The 16,295-nt window shown below is 47.7% G+C and overlaps 1 protein-coding gene across 2 annotated transcripts in view; it reads right to left on the bottom strand.

Moving 5' to 3' along the window:
- The window catches only part of NGF (nerve growth factor), a 53,592-nt gene that overhangs the window by 7,625 nt on the left and 29,672 nt on the right, over window positions 1-16,295 (bottom strand). The window contains exons 1-2 of one of the 2 annotated variants that reach the window (XM_047873760.1): window positions 1,836-1,945; window positions 624-747 (exon numbers count right to left, since the gene is read on the bottom strand). In XM_047873760.1, coding sequence (XP_047729716.1) covers window positions 624-747; window positions 1,836-1,921 — 210 coding nt within the window. In that variant the 5' untranslated portion in view covers window positions 1,922-1,945. Of the gene's footprint in view, window positions 1-623; window positions 748-1,835; window positions 1,946-16,295 lie in introns of those variants that run through there. The other variant, XM_047873762.1, reaches the window with a different exon arrangement.

Here is a 16,295-nt window from a genome sequence, read left to right as displayed (position 1 = left end):
CAGAACCTGCTGGTCTGAATTCTTAGACACACATCCTTAAATGAAGGAGGTGAGATCATAATGATCATCATTAGCATTTATGGGGCACAAGTATCTCCTTAACCATCACAACAAGCCCGGGAGGAGGCCTTATGCTTCCTGTCGTACAGAGGAGGACACAGACACAGGAGAAGGAACGCGATGTGGCCGCACACACAGTAGGAGCGGAACTCAGAGCTGGCCTCTGTTCCCAGACCTGGAGCTCCCTGGCCAAGAGCATGACCGTGATCAAGGACATTTCGTCTCACAGGGTTGCCAGTGCAGACAGACCAGGAGCCGTGTGGAGGGTCTGACTGATGTTCTCTGTCTATTCGAGGCCCTGTGTTCTGCTATTTCAGGGATGGGCAGCTCAGACTCTCAACATGTTCCTGGAAGCCGTGGGGCCAGACTGAGAGGCCGGGGGGATTTCTCTTCCAGTTGGGCTAGGAGGGCCACATGTGTTGGATCACTAGGACCCACCCCAGGCCACTGCTAGTTAGCAGTTAGATGTGACTTCCCTTCTTCAGCCTGGGGCTCATTTCCAGCTGTCCTGGATGCTCCAGAGCCAGGAGCCTTGGCGAGGCAGAAGCCCCTCAGGCGCTTACCTCAGTGTGGCCAGGACAGAAAGCTGCTCCCTTGAAAAAGCCGTTATTGGGCCCGGACGCTGAGCTGAGCTTGGGTCCAGCATGCCATCCAGCCCCCTGGACTGCACGACCACGGGCCAGGACTCTGCGGGAGGAGAGAGCTGGCATTAGATGGGCACTTCACCGTATTCTGCAGCAGGTGGATAGCTGTACCCTAGGCAGGAGGGGAGGGATGTGCCAGCGGGACAAACCCAGTTCCCTGAGTTCTAGGACTTTACCAGCATCAGAGCCCAGGCAGGAGAGAGTGTCTTGCTCCTGAAATTGCCACGGGCTGACCTTGCACGGACCTATGGTGGCATCTGCCTCCCACTCTTGTGCCAAAGCCCTTGGTTTCTGCCTGGATATAGTCCACAGGTCCCAGTGAGATGCTTGCAGTCCCACACCAGAGTCCTGTTCCAGGAGACCCCTGACCCAGCATCAAAATGGAAATTATTCTGTATATCACACACACATGCAGATGTAGCAGACCCAACTTTGGACAAGCGTAACTTAAGATAAATTATACAGAAGGAGCACCTGGGTGGCTCCGTTGGTTAAATGACCAACTTCAGCTCAGGTCATGATCTCATGGTTCGAGCCCCACGTTGGACTCTGTGCTGACAGGTCAGAGCCTGGAGCCTGCTTCAGATTCTGTGTCTCCCTCTCTCTCTGACCCTCCTCCACTTTCTCTCTCTCTCTCTATTTATCTCAAAAATAAATAAACATTAATTGCATGGGTCCACTTAAAAAAAAAAACAGATAAATTATACAGAAGAAAACATCCTGACAGTTGAGAACAAGTTGGTCCTTTGATAAATATTCAGAGAAGTTATGGTGGCAAATATGACAATCTTGATAGATAACAGAAAACTCTTATCGAATTAGGTTGTGGCTCTCAGAGAACCAAGCCAAAAGTCAAAATTTATCAATCAGAAGATATATAGATGATACAGTGTGAAAAAAATGCTCTTCAGGTTTAGGTTGTGGTTCCTAGGAACAGTGGAAGGGTTCTCTTCTCCTCTCCCTTCTATAAACTTCATACATGTAGGTGCTTCCTTCATACATTCAACAATATTTCCTGAGCACGTGCTCCATGCCAAGCACTGATCTAGGTGCTGGGGATCCAGCACTGAATAAGACACACAGGTCGCTGCTCCTATGGAGCTCACAGTCTTATGTAAACAAACAAGGTACCTTCTGATTCTTTTCATGTCACGGAGGAAATAAACAAGGCAAGATGACAGAGGGTGGTGACTGACTGCAAGGTGGAATGAGGTCATCCTGTAGACAGGCTGCTCAGTGAAGAGTGCTTGGAGGAAATGGTGTTCAGGTTGAGATCGGAAGGATGAAAAGGAATGAGGGAGAAAACTTGCAAGTCAGAAGGAATGGCAAGTGCAAAGGCTGTGAGGTAGAACAGGTCAAAGTTGCTGAACGTGTAGGGAAATGAAATGGAGAGGCAGAAGGAACCAGGTCTGCAAGGACATAGCTGGAGCTATGGCTTTATCCTAGGGGTAACGGGGAGGGGCAGTGGAGGGCTTTAAGCAAGAGAGTGGCATCACATTTTTAATGAATGAATGAACTATTATGTCCATCGTAGAACTTGTAGGGTTGAGGTACCCCCCCCCCCACTAAAAAAAAAAAATTCAAGAATGATATCTGTAGCTTTCCTGTTTATATTCTCTCCAATTCCCCAACCCCTTTGCCCCATCATGTTTTTTTTTTCCAGTGTGGACCCCACCACTCATCCTCCTTCAACCCCCTCTCATCTTGTACTATAGAAGCAAATGTCAAGGAAGCCATCAAGTCGCTACTCACATAGAGGAGGTGGCATGGGACAGGGGGTTAGAGAGAGCATCTGGAGTGGTTTTCCCGCTACTAGATGTCATGAAATTAAGGACCGAGGTGCTTTCATTCCTCTTCCTCACCCACTCAGCTCAAAATATCCTTCTTGCCGCGGAAGCACCAGAAAAACCTTCCAATACTCAGTTGGGGTTCAGGTCTAGAGATGGAAATTTACCCGAACGCCCTTTTAAAGGGTTAGATTCCGTGGCAAAGTACACAGTCACGCTCTCTCAGGGTTGGGTTTAGCCCTGGAGGAGCATGACGTGTTCCCAGGGTTAAGAGGTGGGCATTGTGGGGCCTTCCATCGCTCCCAGGAAAGAGGGTCTGGATCCAGTCCACAAATTGTTCAGCTGGCCATTTGGCCAACACTGACTGACCACTAGTGGAGCCCACAGAGCTGCATCTGGGTCCAGTTCCCTCTGATTCCCAGGTAAATCACTTAGTATCCTTAAGCATCTCTGGGCTTCCTTGTCCTGACGGCGAACTGCTGTGATAGCTAAGGTCTCCAGCTCTGATCATCTGTAGTTCTCCGAGCTCAGTTAACATTTTGGGGCCCGTATCCCTCCTGGATTCTTAAGCAATGCTTTCCCCCACCCCAACACTAGAACTCATTTTTTTTTTCCTGTTAATTAAATAAAACTCGCAGGCCCTGTGCCAGCCGCTCTGTGCTTCTTTGTGCTAAGGACACAAAGAAGAATATGACTTAACTTCTAAGAGCAAATAATCTAGAGATGCGGAAAAGCAAGCATATGAACACGCATTTAAAGCACAGTGTGACAGGTATGATGTGTATGTGACATGATATGGAAACCTTGTGGAAGGAGGAACTTCAGCTTAGGTCACGATCTCACGGTCCATGAATTCGAGCCCCACGTTGGGCTCTGTGCTGACAGCTCAGAGCCTGGAGCCTGCTTTGGATTCTGTGTGTGTGTGTGTCTCTCTGCCCCTCCCCTGCTCATGCTCTCTCTCAAAAATAAATAAAAATTAAAAAAAAAAATTAGCTGGAGGTTCAACACAGCTCAAGACGGGGTTTCAGGTTGGGTGTAAGAAGCGGTGATGGGCCGTATATATTGGTAGGTGCCTGTGAGCTTGGGGAGCACACCACAGTGGCCTGCCCACTGACTGTAACTTCCTGTATGACAGAAAAGGCCTCCACTTTCCACCCAGGGAAGTAAGAGTGACTTTCACTAGAAATATTCTGGATATTCTACTACAAGCCAGGATGGCCTCCAGTTTAGATGGCAAGAAGGAGAGAGAAGGTCGATCTTCATAAAAAATCCCCCAAATTCTGGGCAGAGCTGCCTTCTTGGGGATTTTCCCTAGACCTATCACAAAAATTTCCCTGGCCCTATGGATGCAACCTGGGCCAAGCCACCCTGGTGCACCAGGGTCACCTGCCAATCACATCTAGATGCCTGAGCGCTATATTTGAGACCCCGTCTCACATCTCCTATGCTTTTGACCTTCTCTCGATCAGCATAGGTATAAGTAGTTTGCTTTTGGAGAGGACAATTCACTGTCAAGAATACTGAAACACTAAATGATTTTTTTTTAAATTTTTAATGTTTATTTTTGAGAGAAAGGCAGAGCGTGAGAAGGGGAGGGGCAGAGAGAGAGGGAGACACAGAATGAAGCAGGCTCCAGGCTCCGAGCTATCAGCACAGAGCCCGATGCAGGGCTCAAACCCACATACCTCAAGATCATGACCTGAGTCATGATGCTTAACCGACCGAGCCACCCAGGCACCCCTAAATGATTTTCACAGAAACTGCTATCATTGTTTTTAGTCTTATGCTAGTGAGGGTTGGGGCTGTAAAATTAAATCTGATTTAAATATCCCCGATTTCTGATGCAAAGATATTAGGGGCAACCAACCCCAGTGCATATCTATTTTAAAATGCTGTCCGTTCTCATGAGGTAATCACTAAATCAGATGGCTCTCACCCTTTTACAAATGCATGAAAATAAAGCCAAGCTCATTGCAGACCCGTGTTCTATTCCTTCTTACAGGGCATGATGGAATGCTCTTGAAGTCTAGGGTACTTCTTCTAGACCAGGACAACCCTGGTCTGTCCAGGGCCCCCTGTTTAAAGCAGTGATTCTCGGGGCGCCTGGGTGGCACAGTTGGTTAAGCGTCCGACTTCAGCCAGGTCACGATCTCGAGGTCCGTGAGTTCGAGCCCCGCGTCAGGCTCTGGGCTGATGGCTCAGAGCCTGGAGCCTGTTTCCGATTCTGTGTCTCCCTCTCTCTCTGCCCCTCCCCCGTTCATGCTCTGTCTCTCTCTGTCCCAAAAATAAATAAACGTTGAAAAAAAAATTAAAAAAAAAAAAATAAAGCAGTGATTCTCAAAGTGGGAGCCATGGTAGTATCAGCAATGTCTTGGAACTTCTTAGACATGCAAATGCTTCGGCCCCATCATAGACCTAGCAATGCTGAGTGAGACCCGGCCATCTGTGTTTTAACCCCTCAGGTGGTTCTGTGCACACCTAAGCTTGAGAATCACCCATGGGGTGAGGGAGCCAGGGCCAAGAGAGAGCCAACCCAGAGGAAGTCTACTGCACTGGGCGACCTGCTTGATGGAACTTTCCATATTATAGTCCACGTTATGTCTAGACCACGTTATGTCTGGACCCCCATGACCACGGGGTCCAGAACCCCAGAACAACCAGCCTCGAGTCAGCTAGAATTAGAGGTTCTCCTGAGGACCTCCTGAGGTTTAGCCTATTTGTATGGCTCTCTCTGTTGATGCCTGTGTCAGTGACCCCTTCACTTTCTTAAGGTCTCAGTGATATTTTGGTCAATTTTAGCCAAGAAGCTTAGAGGAATGCACACTGTTGAAAACCCAATTAATATACAATTGGAGGAACCCATGCCTCTGCTGGAGAGTTACTGGGGAGTGAGGGGCATCAGCTATAGCGATTGCAACCTGCTAAATGTCAATCAGCATCCTGCGAAGTTCTCCATGCTCGAACTTTGTGGAAGATTTCATCTACCTCCTAGCTCCCCCATTCTGCTGCTCTCCCCCCCCTCCCCAATCCTCTGCAGCAGTGACCTTCCACCCAGGCTGAACACTAGAACCACCTGAGGAGGTTTACAAAGTCCTGACACCTGTCCCATCTCCAGAAATTCCAACTTAACTGTTTTTTTTTTTAATGTTTATTTATTTTTTGAGAGAGAGAGAGAGAGAGCAAGCAGGGGAGGAGCACAGAGAGATGAGGACAGAGTGGGCTCCACGCTGACAGCAGCAAGCCCGATGCGGGTCTCAAACTCGTGAACCGTGAGATTATGACCTGAGCCAAAGTCAGATGCTTAACCGACTGAGCCACCCAGGTACCCCCCAACTCAACCGTTTTGGAGTGCTGCCTGGGGATCAGTATTTTGTGAAGCTCTCAAGGTGATCTCAAGGAAAAGGGCTGAGAACAACTGTCATACAGGATGAACAGGAAGCTTGACATTGGCTTTGATGAGCTAGCAATTAAGAGAAATTATGAGGAAATTAATATAGCTCAGAAAACGTAAAGTTTTCTGAGGTATGGTCACTTTGAGGCAACAAGAATACAGTGTCCAGACTCTCTGGGGGATGTGAGCCCCTTCTCACCACCCTCTGCCCTGCCAAGTATCTAGACATAATTGACATATGTGAATTGGAAGGTCTCCTCTTTACTCCTTGCAAGCCACTTAACATGTTGTTTGATGGTTGGAGTTACGGTTAGCTTCTTATTAAGCCCAAGGATTATTTGCTGGCATTTTTAATACCAAAGATTTGGGGATGCTCGACCACAAAGAACTCTTGGACGGTTCCTCGCACGTGCTCAGAAGCGACGGCTGGTCCCAAGAGCAGTTTCTGCCACATCAAAGGTGCCAGAGCCCCTGGCATGAACTACAGTCTCCTTTCCCCTAGCTTCCACCTGCCAGAGGCCTGTGTTGGGGAAACTCACGGGGGATGTTGGGCATTAAGAACATGTAGTTGCGGGCATGATAATAATCACTGTTGGTGCTCTCTCTGTGATTGTCATCATTATGACTGTTCTCCCTTGATTCTCTCCTTTTCTCTGGTGGTTCTTGCTCTACGCCTGCACACAAAAAGGAAATTTGGAGTCTTTCGCGTTGTAAGTCTGTTTTCCTAATTTTTAGCCTAATCAGAAATTTTCTAGTATGGAATACAACCATGAGGTTTGCTGACTAAGAGTTCTTGTTTGGGTGGCGGTGGGGAGGGGATTCAATTTGACCATTTAGAGATGATTTGATGTGTTTTAACTATTTAGTGGTTTTGGCAAGTCCAATAGGAAAATCGTACATCTGGCACCAAGGACTTAGGAAGACGTTAAAGTTCAGCAAAACTGCTATTCTTTTTGACTGAAAGTATTCAATGCTAACAATTCTAAAGAGTCCTGCCACATTTTTCTAAAAGAGAAATGGGCCTCTGGCTCTTTGGGAGATTCTGAGGTAAATTACAAAACCCTAGCATTTCTCCAGAGAGACAGGCAGCTTAAGGAAGAAACCACCAAGGTTGGCTGACCTTGAACTTCAGAACCAAAGAGCATTTGCTATGCATGTGCAAGGCCTCTTGGTGTGTGCGGCTGGCCACAGTCCGCGTGGTATTTACCTGCCTAGATTCATGAGCTGTGCAATGCCCACACCGCAGAGAGGTTTTCATAGCGTGGGTTATTACAACGTCAACATGGTGGTAGGAGATAAGACATCTAAATGCAGAGCTGAGGGCAGCGTACTTTTGCAAGAATGCACTTCTAAATAGCAGTTCTTGTACTATAGCCCATCAGCTTAGCAATACTAATGATATATCTATAATCTATGCTTCAGTGCCAAAAACAATCCAATATGCTTTCAAACTTCTCTGCAACCCTAAGAAAACATCTCCTTGGTTCCAACTGGCTGATCCTTAAACCACAAGAAAAAGATTCATTTCAGCTCTGCTTTTGGCCTTTCCCTGCCTGCCGTTCCCATACTTGGGACTAAGAGCAGACAGAAGTATTGGGGGAAAAAGGACTCTCAGGCTGGTTGGAGCCAAAGGTTGCTTTCGAGAATCCTGGCACCTAGAGAGGTCTCTCACCCACTGCAGACCTCGGGTGGCCACCTGGGAGGGAACGCGTGAACGAAAACAAAACATTGTCAGTGAGCGACAGCTCAGATTCAAGTCTCACTCTTCTATTTGCTTTATAGGATTAAATGTCCTCAACTCCTCTTGAGCTAGCCTTTTCCTCTCAGTGTGTGGTATGTTTTCCGAGCAATAGGTCAAGCAACGTTACAGCACATAAGTCTATAATGCAATTCAGATGGAACTTCAGAAATAAAGACAAGCTAAAGATCTATAGTCTTGTAACAGACCGGCAAATATCCTGGCCTAACAGACACAGAACATTCTAGGGCTTTTAAAAAGGCAGGCAGGCCATCTTTCAATTGGTGAGGGATAAGGGATGAGCTATGGGACGTGAATGTAAGCATCCTGGTAAAATGTCACCCACACTTGTCCCTGAGACACCCACATTTGTCCCTAAGACACCCTCACTGTCCATGAGACACTCACACTTGTCCCTGAGACACTAACACTTGTCCCCAAGACACATTTGTCCATGAGGCACCCATGCTTGTTCATGAGACACCCACACTTGTCCCCGAGACACCCACACTTGTCCCTGAGACACCCTCACTGTCCATGAGACACTCACACTTGTCCCTGAGACACACTTGTCCATAAGTATGTTCAAGGCCACTTCTGTTTGAGCAGCTGGACTTCAGTCTCACAGCAAAAACTGCCGCACCTCAATCCCCCTGCATCCACGAAAACCTGGATCACAGGTAGCCAGCACCAAACACATCACAAGGGGAAACTGAGTCCCAAAGATGGGTTGGCCACCTTCCCACACCACAACACCCTGGAGTGACAGCTGCCACCGTGTCTCCTGCTCCTTCGCTCTTCCGTGCTGACATTTCCTGGCTTGTTCACTGATTTCACACCCAGAAAATCTGACTCAAGGCACGAGAGAGGTAGCTCAGCCCAGCTCTGCCCAGGCATGCAGCACATGCAAATCGTGGGTAACCCGAGGCTAAGAGAAGAACTGGGAAGGAAGAATTGATTTCCACGTGTGTGTTTGTCTGGGGGCTTTATGCTGTTTTAGCTACTTCCTGTGTGTGGCTTTAACTATCCCAGTCCCGAGAAGGCTCGTACCACACATACATGCCTGATGGGGGATGTCGGAACATCACTAGGGTGGTTAACTGTAATGAGGGGCTATTTGATGGGCCTTTTTCAGCTTATTTGAAGGAGTTCCATCTAGCTCTTTCATTATGTTAGGAAAAAGGTCAGGGGAGATGAAAACCTGCTGCCCCTTCTAAAGTCACTTGACTCACATATAATTATATTTCAGAACATTCCCAGTCTTCTAGTGTTTCTTTTTTAGGTTTTATTTGACCATGACATCATGAACAAAAGAAAAACTCCGCACTGGTGCATTTCAGTCCGGAGCTCACAAGAGACCCACAGCGCACCTCTGTCTCCAGGGACCCGGAACACTGTGGGTAATTAGAAATCCCAAAGATGAGGGCAGACGGTTTCTCCCGCTCGCTCACCACACATGGGCACACGTGTGTGCACACACAAAGTACCTACACACGCACAGACACCAGAAGCTCATCCCGTGGTTTCTAAAGAGGTAAGTCTGGATGTTTAAGATCCAAAGAACTATACATGACCTTATTTTAGACTCTCAATTGTTATCTTAATGATAGACTGTTAGAGCTGTAGAGAAAGGGCCACTGGTGATTCTGCAGTCCAGGTGCTTCCCTTGACAAGCTGGCCAACGGATGCCCTGAAGCCTGGGGTTGGCTGTATTTTAGACCTACCACTTACCAGCTGTGTGACCTTTGGCAAGTGCCTTAACCTCTCTGTGCCTCGGGGTCTCCTCTCAAAAATTACAGTAACTCTATCTTCCACACCGGGTCATTGAGAGGCTTAAATAAAATAAGCATTTAGCCCAGTGCTTGGCACCTGGCTATTAGCTAGCATCGTAGCTATTCTTATGAATACCACTGAAGACATTCAGCTAGAATCAGGTAATCAGTTAGTGGCAGGCTGGGTGCAGAACTGAAAGCGACGCCTCATGTCCATCTCGCGTCCCCACCTGGCTGTCTCTGGCAGGAAGAACCCTGCTTTTTGTCCCAGTCTTGGACGGAATGGCTGGCCACGCACAGGCTCAGTGGCCCCGTCTGCAGCTGCAGGACAATTATCTGCAATCGCTTCCCAGCGAAAATGCTGAGTAACGAACTGAAACGTGCGCTTTTGGAATGATCCATTTTCCTCAGCCACGTGGCAGTCGGAGGGAGGAAGCTGCTCCAGCTTTGACTGCATTTGGGGAGCACAGTGCCCGCTCGCTCTTTGGCCATCACGAAAATGTGCCAGGCCCCGCAGAGTTAACAGCATCTTTACTTAGGGTAGTTGCTGCCTTACAGGGAGCGTGGATCACAAGTAGAATACGACACGGAGGTATCCTCATGGTCAGATTCACGCTCCACTATCCAGGCACTGGGGACAAATTCAGGCAGCTGCTTGACTGTTGACTTCTTGAGGTCTTAGGTGCTTTTCTGACCATGGGCTGTCCCAGGGTAGGCACTTAACGAGTGTGTATTCAACAGAATCGACAACTCTTCCCACGGCTGCACCAGTTTATTCAAAGTAAATCATGATTTCGTATTACATTGGGAAATAACAAGTGGTCCCAATTTATATTCCTGGATACCTGGGGAAGCCCCCCATTTCGCTATGGCGAGGCTTCATTTAAGGAGAATGCCCCATTGGTAGGCTGACAGGTGCACTGCTGAAGAACTGTCTTAGCTCTCAGCGGACCCTCATCCCGCCTCCATTAGCAGCAGGAAAGAGCACACATAGGTGTCGTGCAGAACAAATTCCTCACTCCCAGCATGCTCATTTTTCTCGTCCAGAATTTACTTGGGGAAAGCTATGCTCCAACCCAGCCACTGGTGCCATTGTGCAATCCAGTGGGATGGCAGTCACCTCGCTGTTTAGTTATGACCCATGAAAGGATGAAAAAGAAAGAAAGAAAAACACAGAGCATACACACACAGAACGAGGGTGGAGGCTGCGTGATGATAATGAAAACCATTTGTCAGGATTTCGCTCCTTTCTTTCTGAATCGGCCGAGTTCCTGGCACCAGGCCTCTGTCTGCGAAGGGAGCTGCACCCCTAAGACCTTCCAGGGGCTCGTTCACCATGTCCAGTCCATGTCACGCCGTGTCCTCAGAAAGGAGGGCACTTGATTGACTGTCCCGGCTCCCTCTGGGCCACAGCCTAGACTGGGCCTGGCTCCAGTCGCACCTCTGTCCTAAGGCGCCTCCCCCACCCTGTGGAATCGGGCATTAACCTCAGTTTCCAGCTCTGCCTTAGCCAGACTGCGGTTTGCTGTAAGAAGGGCTCTCCCCTTGCCTGAATTGTGTCCACCGGCAGTCCCCGCTTCCTTTTGAGCTGTTCTACTTTTCCTTCTTTCCACAGACCTGATCTCCATATTCCCCAAATACAGATTCATACCTTTGTTTTTAGGATAAAAAAGCAAAATGAAAATTTAAAACGAAAACAAAAAAGTGTCAACAACCCCCCCCCCCCGCCCCCAATTTACAACCGGTGGAACAGTGTGTATCTGCCTGAGCATGTTTGTGGTGCTTGCATCGTCCCTGAGAGAGGAATGGCCTCGAAAGACGTGTGTTGTAGTTACAGTAATGTGCACTTGGGCCCGTGAAGTCCTAGTGCCTAATTGTCCACCTCTCGATCTGCCCCTTTCTCAAACCCATCACGGCATTTGCCCCAGTCATGTCTCTTATTCAGACCTGTGGAGCACAGCGGCATTCTCTCCAACCTCCTCCACCACCACTCTCCCCACCACCATCATCACCATGACCAGCTCCTCCTCCATCACCAGGACCACTACCCTTATTGCCATCGCCTCCTCCACCAACATTCCCACCACCAGCTCCACCGCCATTACCTCCAACACCGTGACCGCTACCCTTACCGCCATCGCCGCCTCCACCAACATTTCCACCACCAGCTCCACCGCCATTACCTCCAACACCGTGACCGCTACCCTTACCGCCATCGCCGCCTCCACCAACATTCCCACCACCAGCTCCACCGCCATTACCTCCAACACCGTGACCGCTACCCTTACCGCCATCGCCGCCTCCACCAACAGTTCCACCACCAACTCCACCGCCATTACCTCCAACACCGTGACCGCTACCCTTACCGCCATCGCCGCCTCCACCAACATTTCCACCACCAGCTCCACCGCCATTACCTCCAACACCGTGACCGTTACCCTTACCGCCATCGCCGCCTCCACCAACAGTTCCACCACCAACTCCACCGCCATTACCTCCAACACCGTGACCGCTACCCTTACCGCCATCGCCGCCTCCACCAACATTTCCACCACCAGCTCCACCATCACCATGACCACCACCATCCTATCATCACTACCATCATTTTCCCCAACACCTCCTCACCACCGTCGCCACCACCACCACCACCAGCACCACCACCAGAGGACTCCAAGGACTTTCTGGAGTCAGGGAAGTCTTGCCAATGTTCCCCCAAGATCTCCTCTTAGGCTGTCAAGAAAACCAGCAGAACCAGAAGAGAGCCACACCCGGGGGTCATTTATTCTCTCCAGAGTTGTTAAATGAATTGTTTAGGTCTATATTGCTTCCAATGGAGTGGTGAATAGAGCCACGTCTAGAAATCAATATTCCTGCTTTCCCATCTCTTCTATTATACTGTTTTCCAGCACCTATTCTGGAAACTGCTTTTTTCCCCTTCCCTCTCCTGAGATTTTCTTGTTTGTCTTGCTGTTGCTGTTACCTTTGCTTTTCTAATAATGTAGATGACAACATTATTCAGTTTAGACCTTGATAAAATTATATCAAAAGAGGAAGATCTATGATTGTCACAATGACATTATACACACACACACACACACACACACACACACACAAATTCACAAAGGTAAATAAGGAGTTATGTACCTTGGCCCTCCAAAATGAGGCGGGTGCTTCCATATGTCTAATGCAATGTGTTAAGGATAAGTGTACAATTGTTGCTAGCCATCTTTGAGTTTTTCTATTTCTTCACATTTGAAGCCAAGTGGACTTTGTGTTTAGGCCCATGCAGGCCTCCATGACCCCTCCCAGCAGCCTCCAGAAGGAGGTATTCCTCTGACTAGTTTGATTCCATAGAGGTGATTGGCTCCCACTTGTAAGAGGGGAGTTCCCTGCGGGCCCATGTATGGCTCTCTCCTGGCCCTTCTGTGCCAGAATGAGAAGAGGCCCATCAGCTGGACCAGGAAGAAGCTTGGCCAACTCCCTGCCATGCTTCTTCCTCGGCCACAAGGGTGAGCACACCAATACTGGAAATCTGAGTCTGGGCTTTGTGGGGAGAAAAGGCAAGGGTGGGATAGAAATACCCCCGAAGATTCCCCTTAGGCCTCTCTCTTAGGCTGTCTGAGAGGCATCAATAAAGATAGCACTGCCTATATGTTAGGTGTAAAATTAAATGTAATGTAATATGATGTATTAAAATATGTCAAGCCCTTCACTGGCGTAAACTGTGGGCCAGAAGTGAGTATAACTGCTACCACCGATAATATATGACATTTATTGTGTATTATGTGCCACTCTACTAAGGGTTTTCTATAGATTAACTTCTAAAATACCTATTAAAAACCTCTGAGGTCAGTATTATCCCCATCGTACAGATAAGGTAACTTCCAACTCAGCATGAGGTGGAGAAGTGCAAGGTGACCCTGCTTAGGGGATGGTGTTATGGACAAGAGCCCGGCCCTCTTGCTCTGGGATCCCCTCCTCCACACCTACTCTAGATTGCTCACAAGTCTGACCATCCAAAGGGGCAATAGCTTCATCCTCTGGCTTCTGGACTGAGGGTCGATTTCTGCTTCTGCGACATGGGTAATGGACAGGTGGAATGTAGCTATTCTATTATTTCCCACATATTTTTCATTCTCAAATTTACCTAACTGCTTTTAAAAATCTAGTGCTGATATCTATAATTTTCCAATTATAAAATACCTTGACTTCTCCACTTCTCTGTCACGAGACTCTCCTTGTTTACAAACTTGAGAGAACGCATAGACCATACTCCCGCCTCACGAAAATAACCACCAAGAAATAGACTCAGAAAAGACCCACTATTGACAGAAATGTAGGCACAGAAGATAGATGCTTGGAGTAGGCAGCCGTTTCTTCCTGAGTAATTTACGGACATTGGAATGAAGTTATTGCACTTACTTTCATATATTTTGTTTGAGATTTACACTTCATTGTGAGACCATGAACAAAAACCACAGGCAGGACAAGAACTACTCACTCTGGGCTGGGATGTGATTCTCTATTAGTTGGCTTTTTGGGTGTGAAGACCAAGCCAGAGGCCAATGGAGCCAAGTGGAGTCTGTTAATATTTCCATTCATGGACATGCAATAGAAAACCATCTCATACATTTACAGGAAAACATCGAATATAATATCGTTGTGGAGCTTAATCAGAACCAGAGTAAAATTCCAGTCGCCAAGAATAGAAACTTACCCTAATGATTTCATTTTTAGTCCAAAATATACAGTGTTTTCTCTGCCTGCTCTGTTTGTCACTTTCTAAAACAAGAAATTACCAACCTATGACTTTGGTTTGAGGGATGGGTGGAAAGTAATAAACACTGAACAGAAATGCAAAGAGATCGAATATCAAGGGTCCTTGGTGAATGAGCATTCAGAAGTGGATTCAGTCTGTGAATTGTTGACTTTATTTCCCAGAACTGTGTGAATTACTCAATCAGGGTTCAATTGTCCAGGCTTCATGCTGTCAGCAGTGAGTACTTCTTACAACAGGAGTCAATCAAAAGGCAAAGAAGAGGAGGTTGAGTTACCACCAGTGTTTTTGTGTTTTGTTTTGTTTTGTTTTGTTTTTAGGCAGACATGGCTGTTTTCACTGTTAGCAGGTGAAATGGTTTTTCCTGGGCGAGTGAGAATCTCTCACTAGGATAAAACAGGATACCTATTGGGAATCTTGTTGCTATGTGTGCAGCCGAGCGGGGGTTCCATCTTAAGCTCTAGAGTGAAAATCTGATAGTCTCTTTAGCTCACCAGCCCACTGCCTCCAGAGACCCTCTTGAAAAGACACAGGGTCTCTGTCTTCTTTTAACTTCTCAAGAATAGCATGAGCAGGAAAGTGCAAATCACAGGAAGGCTCTTCACCAATGAGCAATGGCTGTCACCTATAGGCTGACAGTGACATTTTGGCAGACACATTAGAAAGGCCCACACTGGCCATGAATTAAGTGGCTTGGCCCAGTCCCCACAGGGCACCATGGGGGATCTGAATAATGCTGGCACGGGGATGGCCCTGGCTCTGGTGCTGGACCTGCTGTTTCCAATTAGGGGCCAACCTGGGGCCGAGCCCAGGTCAGGGACAGAGGGAGAAAACGCCTTTCTCATTTCCCATCAGCTGGGAGCCTGAAGGGTGTTTGCGGCATGAATAGATGAGTCCTGAACAGATGGTATCAGACCAGCCAAACACCTGCAGACAGTGGGACAAATTGGCACAAGTGGGCTGGGATTCGCCCTACCCTGAGGAAACCTGATGTCATTGTGGAGGGGAACTGAAGACGCAGGGTGAGAAAGAGAGAACTAACTACAGCCAACCTTTGAACATCGTGGGGCACGAGGGCCCCTTGTGCAGCTGAAGATCCACACGGAATTTTGACCCCCCAGAACTTAACTACTAACAGCCTACTCTTGACCAGAAGCCTTACCGATAACATCAACAGTCAACTACCACATATTTTGTACGTTACATGTATCACGTACTGTATTCTTACAATGAAGTAAGTTAGAGAAAAGAGATTGTAGTCAAGAAAATCCTAAGGAAGACTGGGGCATCTGGGTGGCTCAGTCGGTTAAGCGTCTGACTCTCGGTATTGGCTCAGGTCGTGATCTCATGGATTTTGAGATCAGTTCCGTGTCGGGCTCTGCACTGACAGCATGAAGCCTGCTTGGGATTCTCGCCCTCTCTCAAAGTAAATAAATAAACTTAAAAAACAAAAGAAAATCATAAGGAAGAGAAAATACATTTACAGTACCATACTGTGTTTATAAAAAAAAAATCCATGTATAAGTGGATCTGTGCAGTTCAAGGGTCAACTGTATAGCAAAAAGCAATCAGGAGAGGAGGGGAGTGGGCAACACAGAAGGAGGGTGAAGAGGGAGACCCAAAGGGCAAAACAGCAACAGCAAGGAGAGGGAGAGTAGCCTGGGAGAGGAACCAGAGAGGGCAAGCAATGGAAGAAAGAGAGAGACAGACAGAACGCATTCAAGATGGCCTCAGGCTCAGCTGTAGTGAGGTGGAAGAAATCCCCGGCCAAATCACAAGCAGATTCACACTCCTCACCCTAGAGAAAAAAATCCAAGCAACAGGTAATCAGAGCCATTTCTAATTAGCAAGTCCCCCCAAAGAACCCAGATTTCATCAAACTGGCTTCTGGTAACCTTACAAGATAATCCTGACGGTGTTTCAATTAACAGTCTATTACAATAGGATTTTTGCTGGAAAACTTCCAAATGTGAGCCCAAACCCAATGATAACATTGCCTTGGCAGAATGACCCAGTGATTTCATTCCATAGGGTAGGATGAGGCCACATCCCAGGGTACACAACATCTTCCACACAAAATCCTTCATCACAGGGCCGTCGTGCTGGGCGTGCCAGACTGGCCCTTA

This window comes from Prionailurus viverrinus, chromosome C1 (genome assembly GCF_022837055.1).
Source record: "Prionailurus viverrinus isolate Anna chromosome C1, UM_Priviv_1.0, whole genome shotgun sequence".
NCBI classification, from domain to species: domain Eukaryota; kingdom Metazoa; phylum Chordata; class Mammalia; order Carnivora; family Felidae; genus Prionailurus; species Prionailurus viverrinus.
Note: the sequence above shows the minus strand (reverse complement) of the source record. Positions and strands in the feature narration are given on the sequence as shown.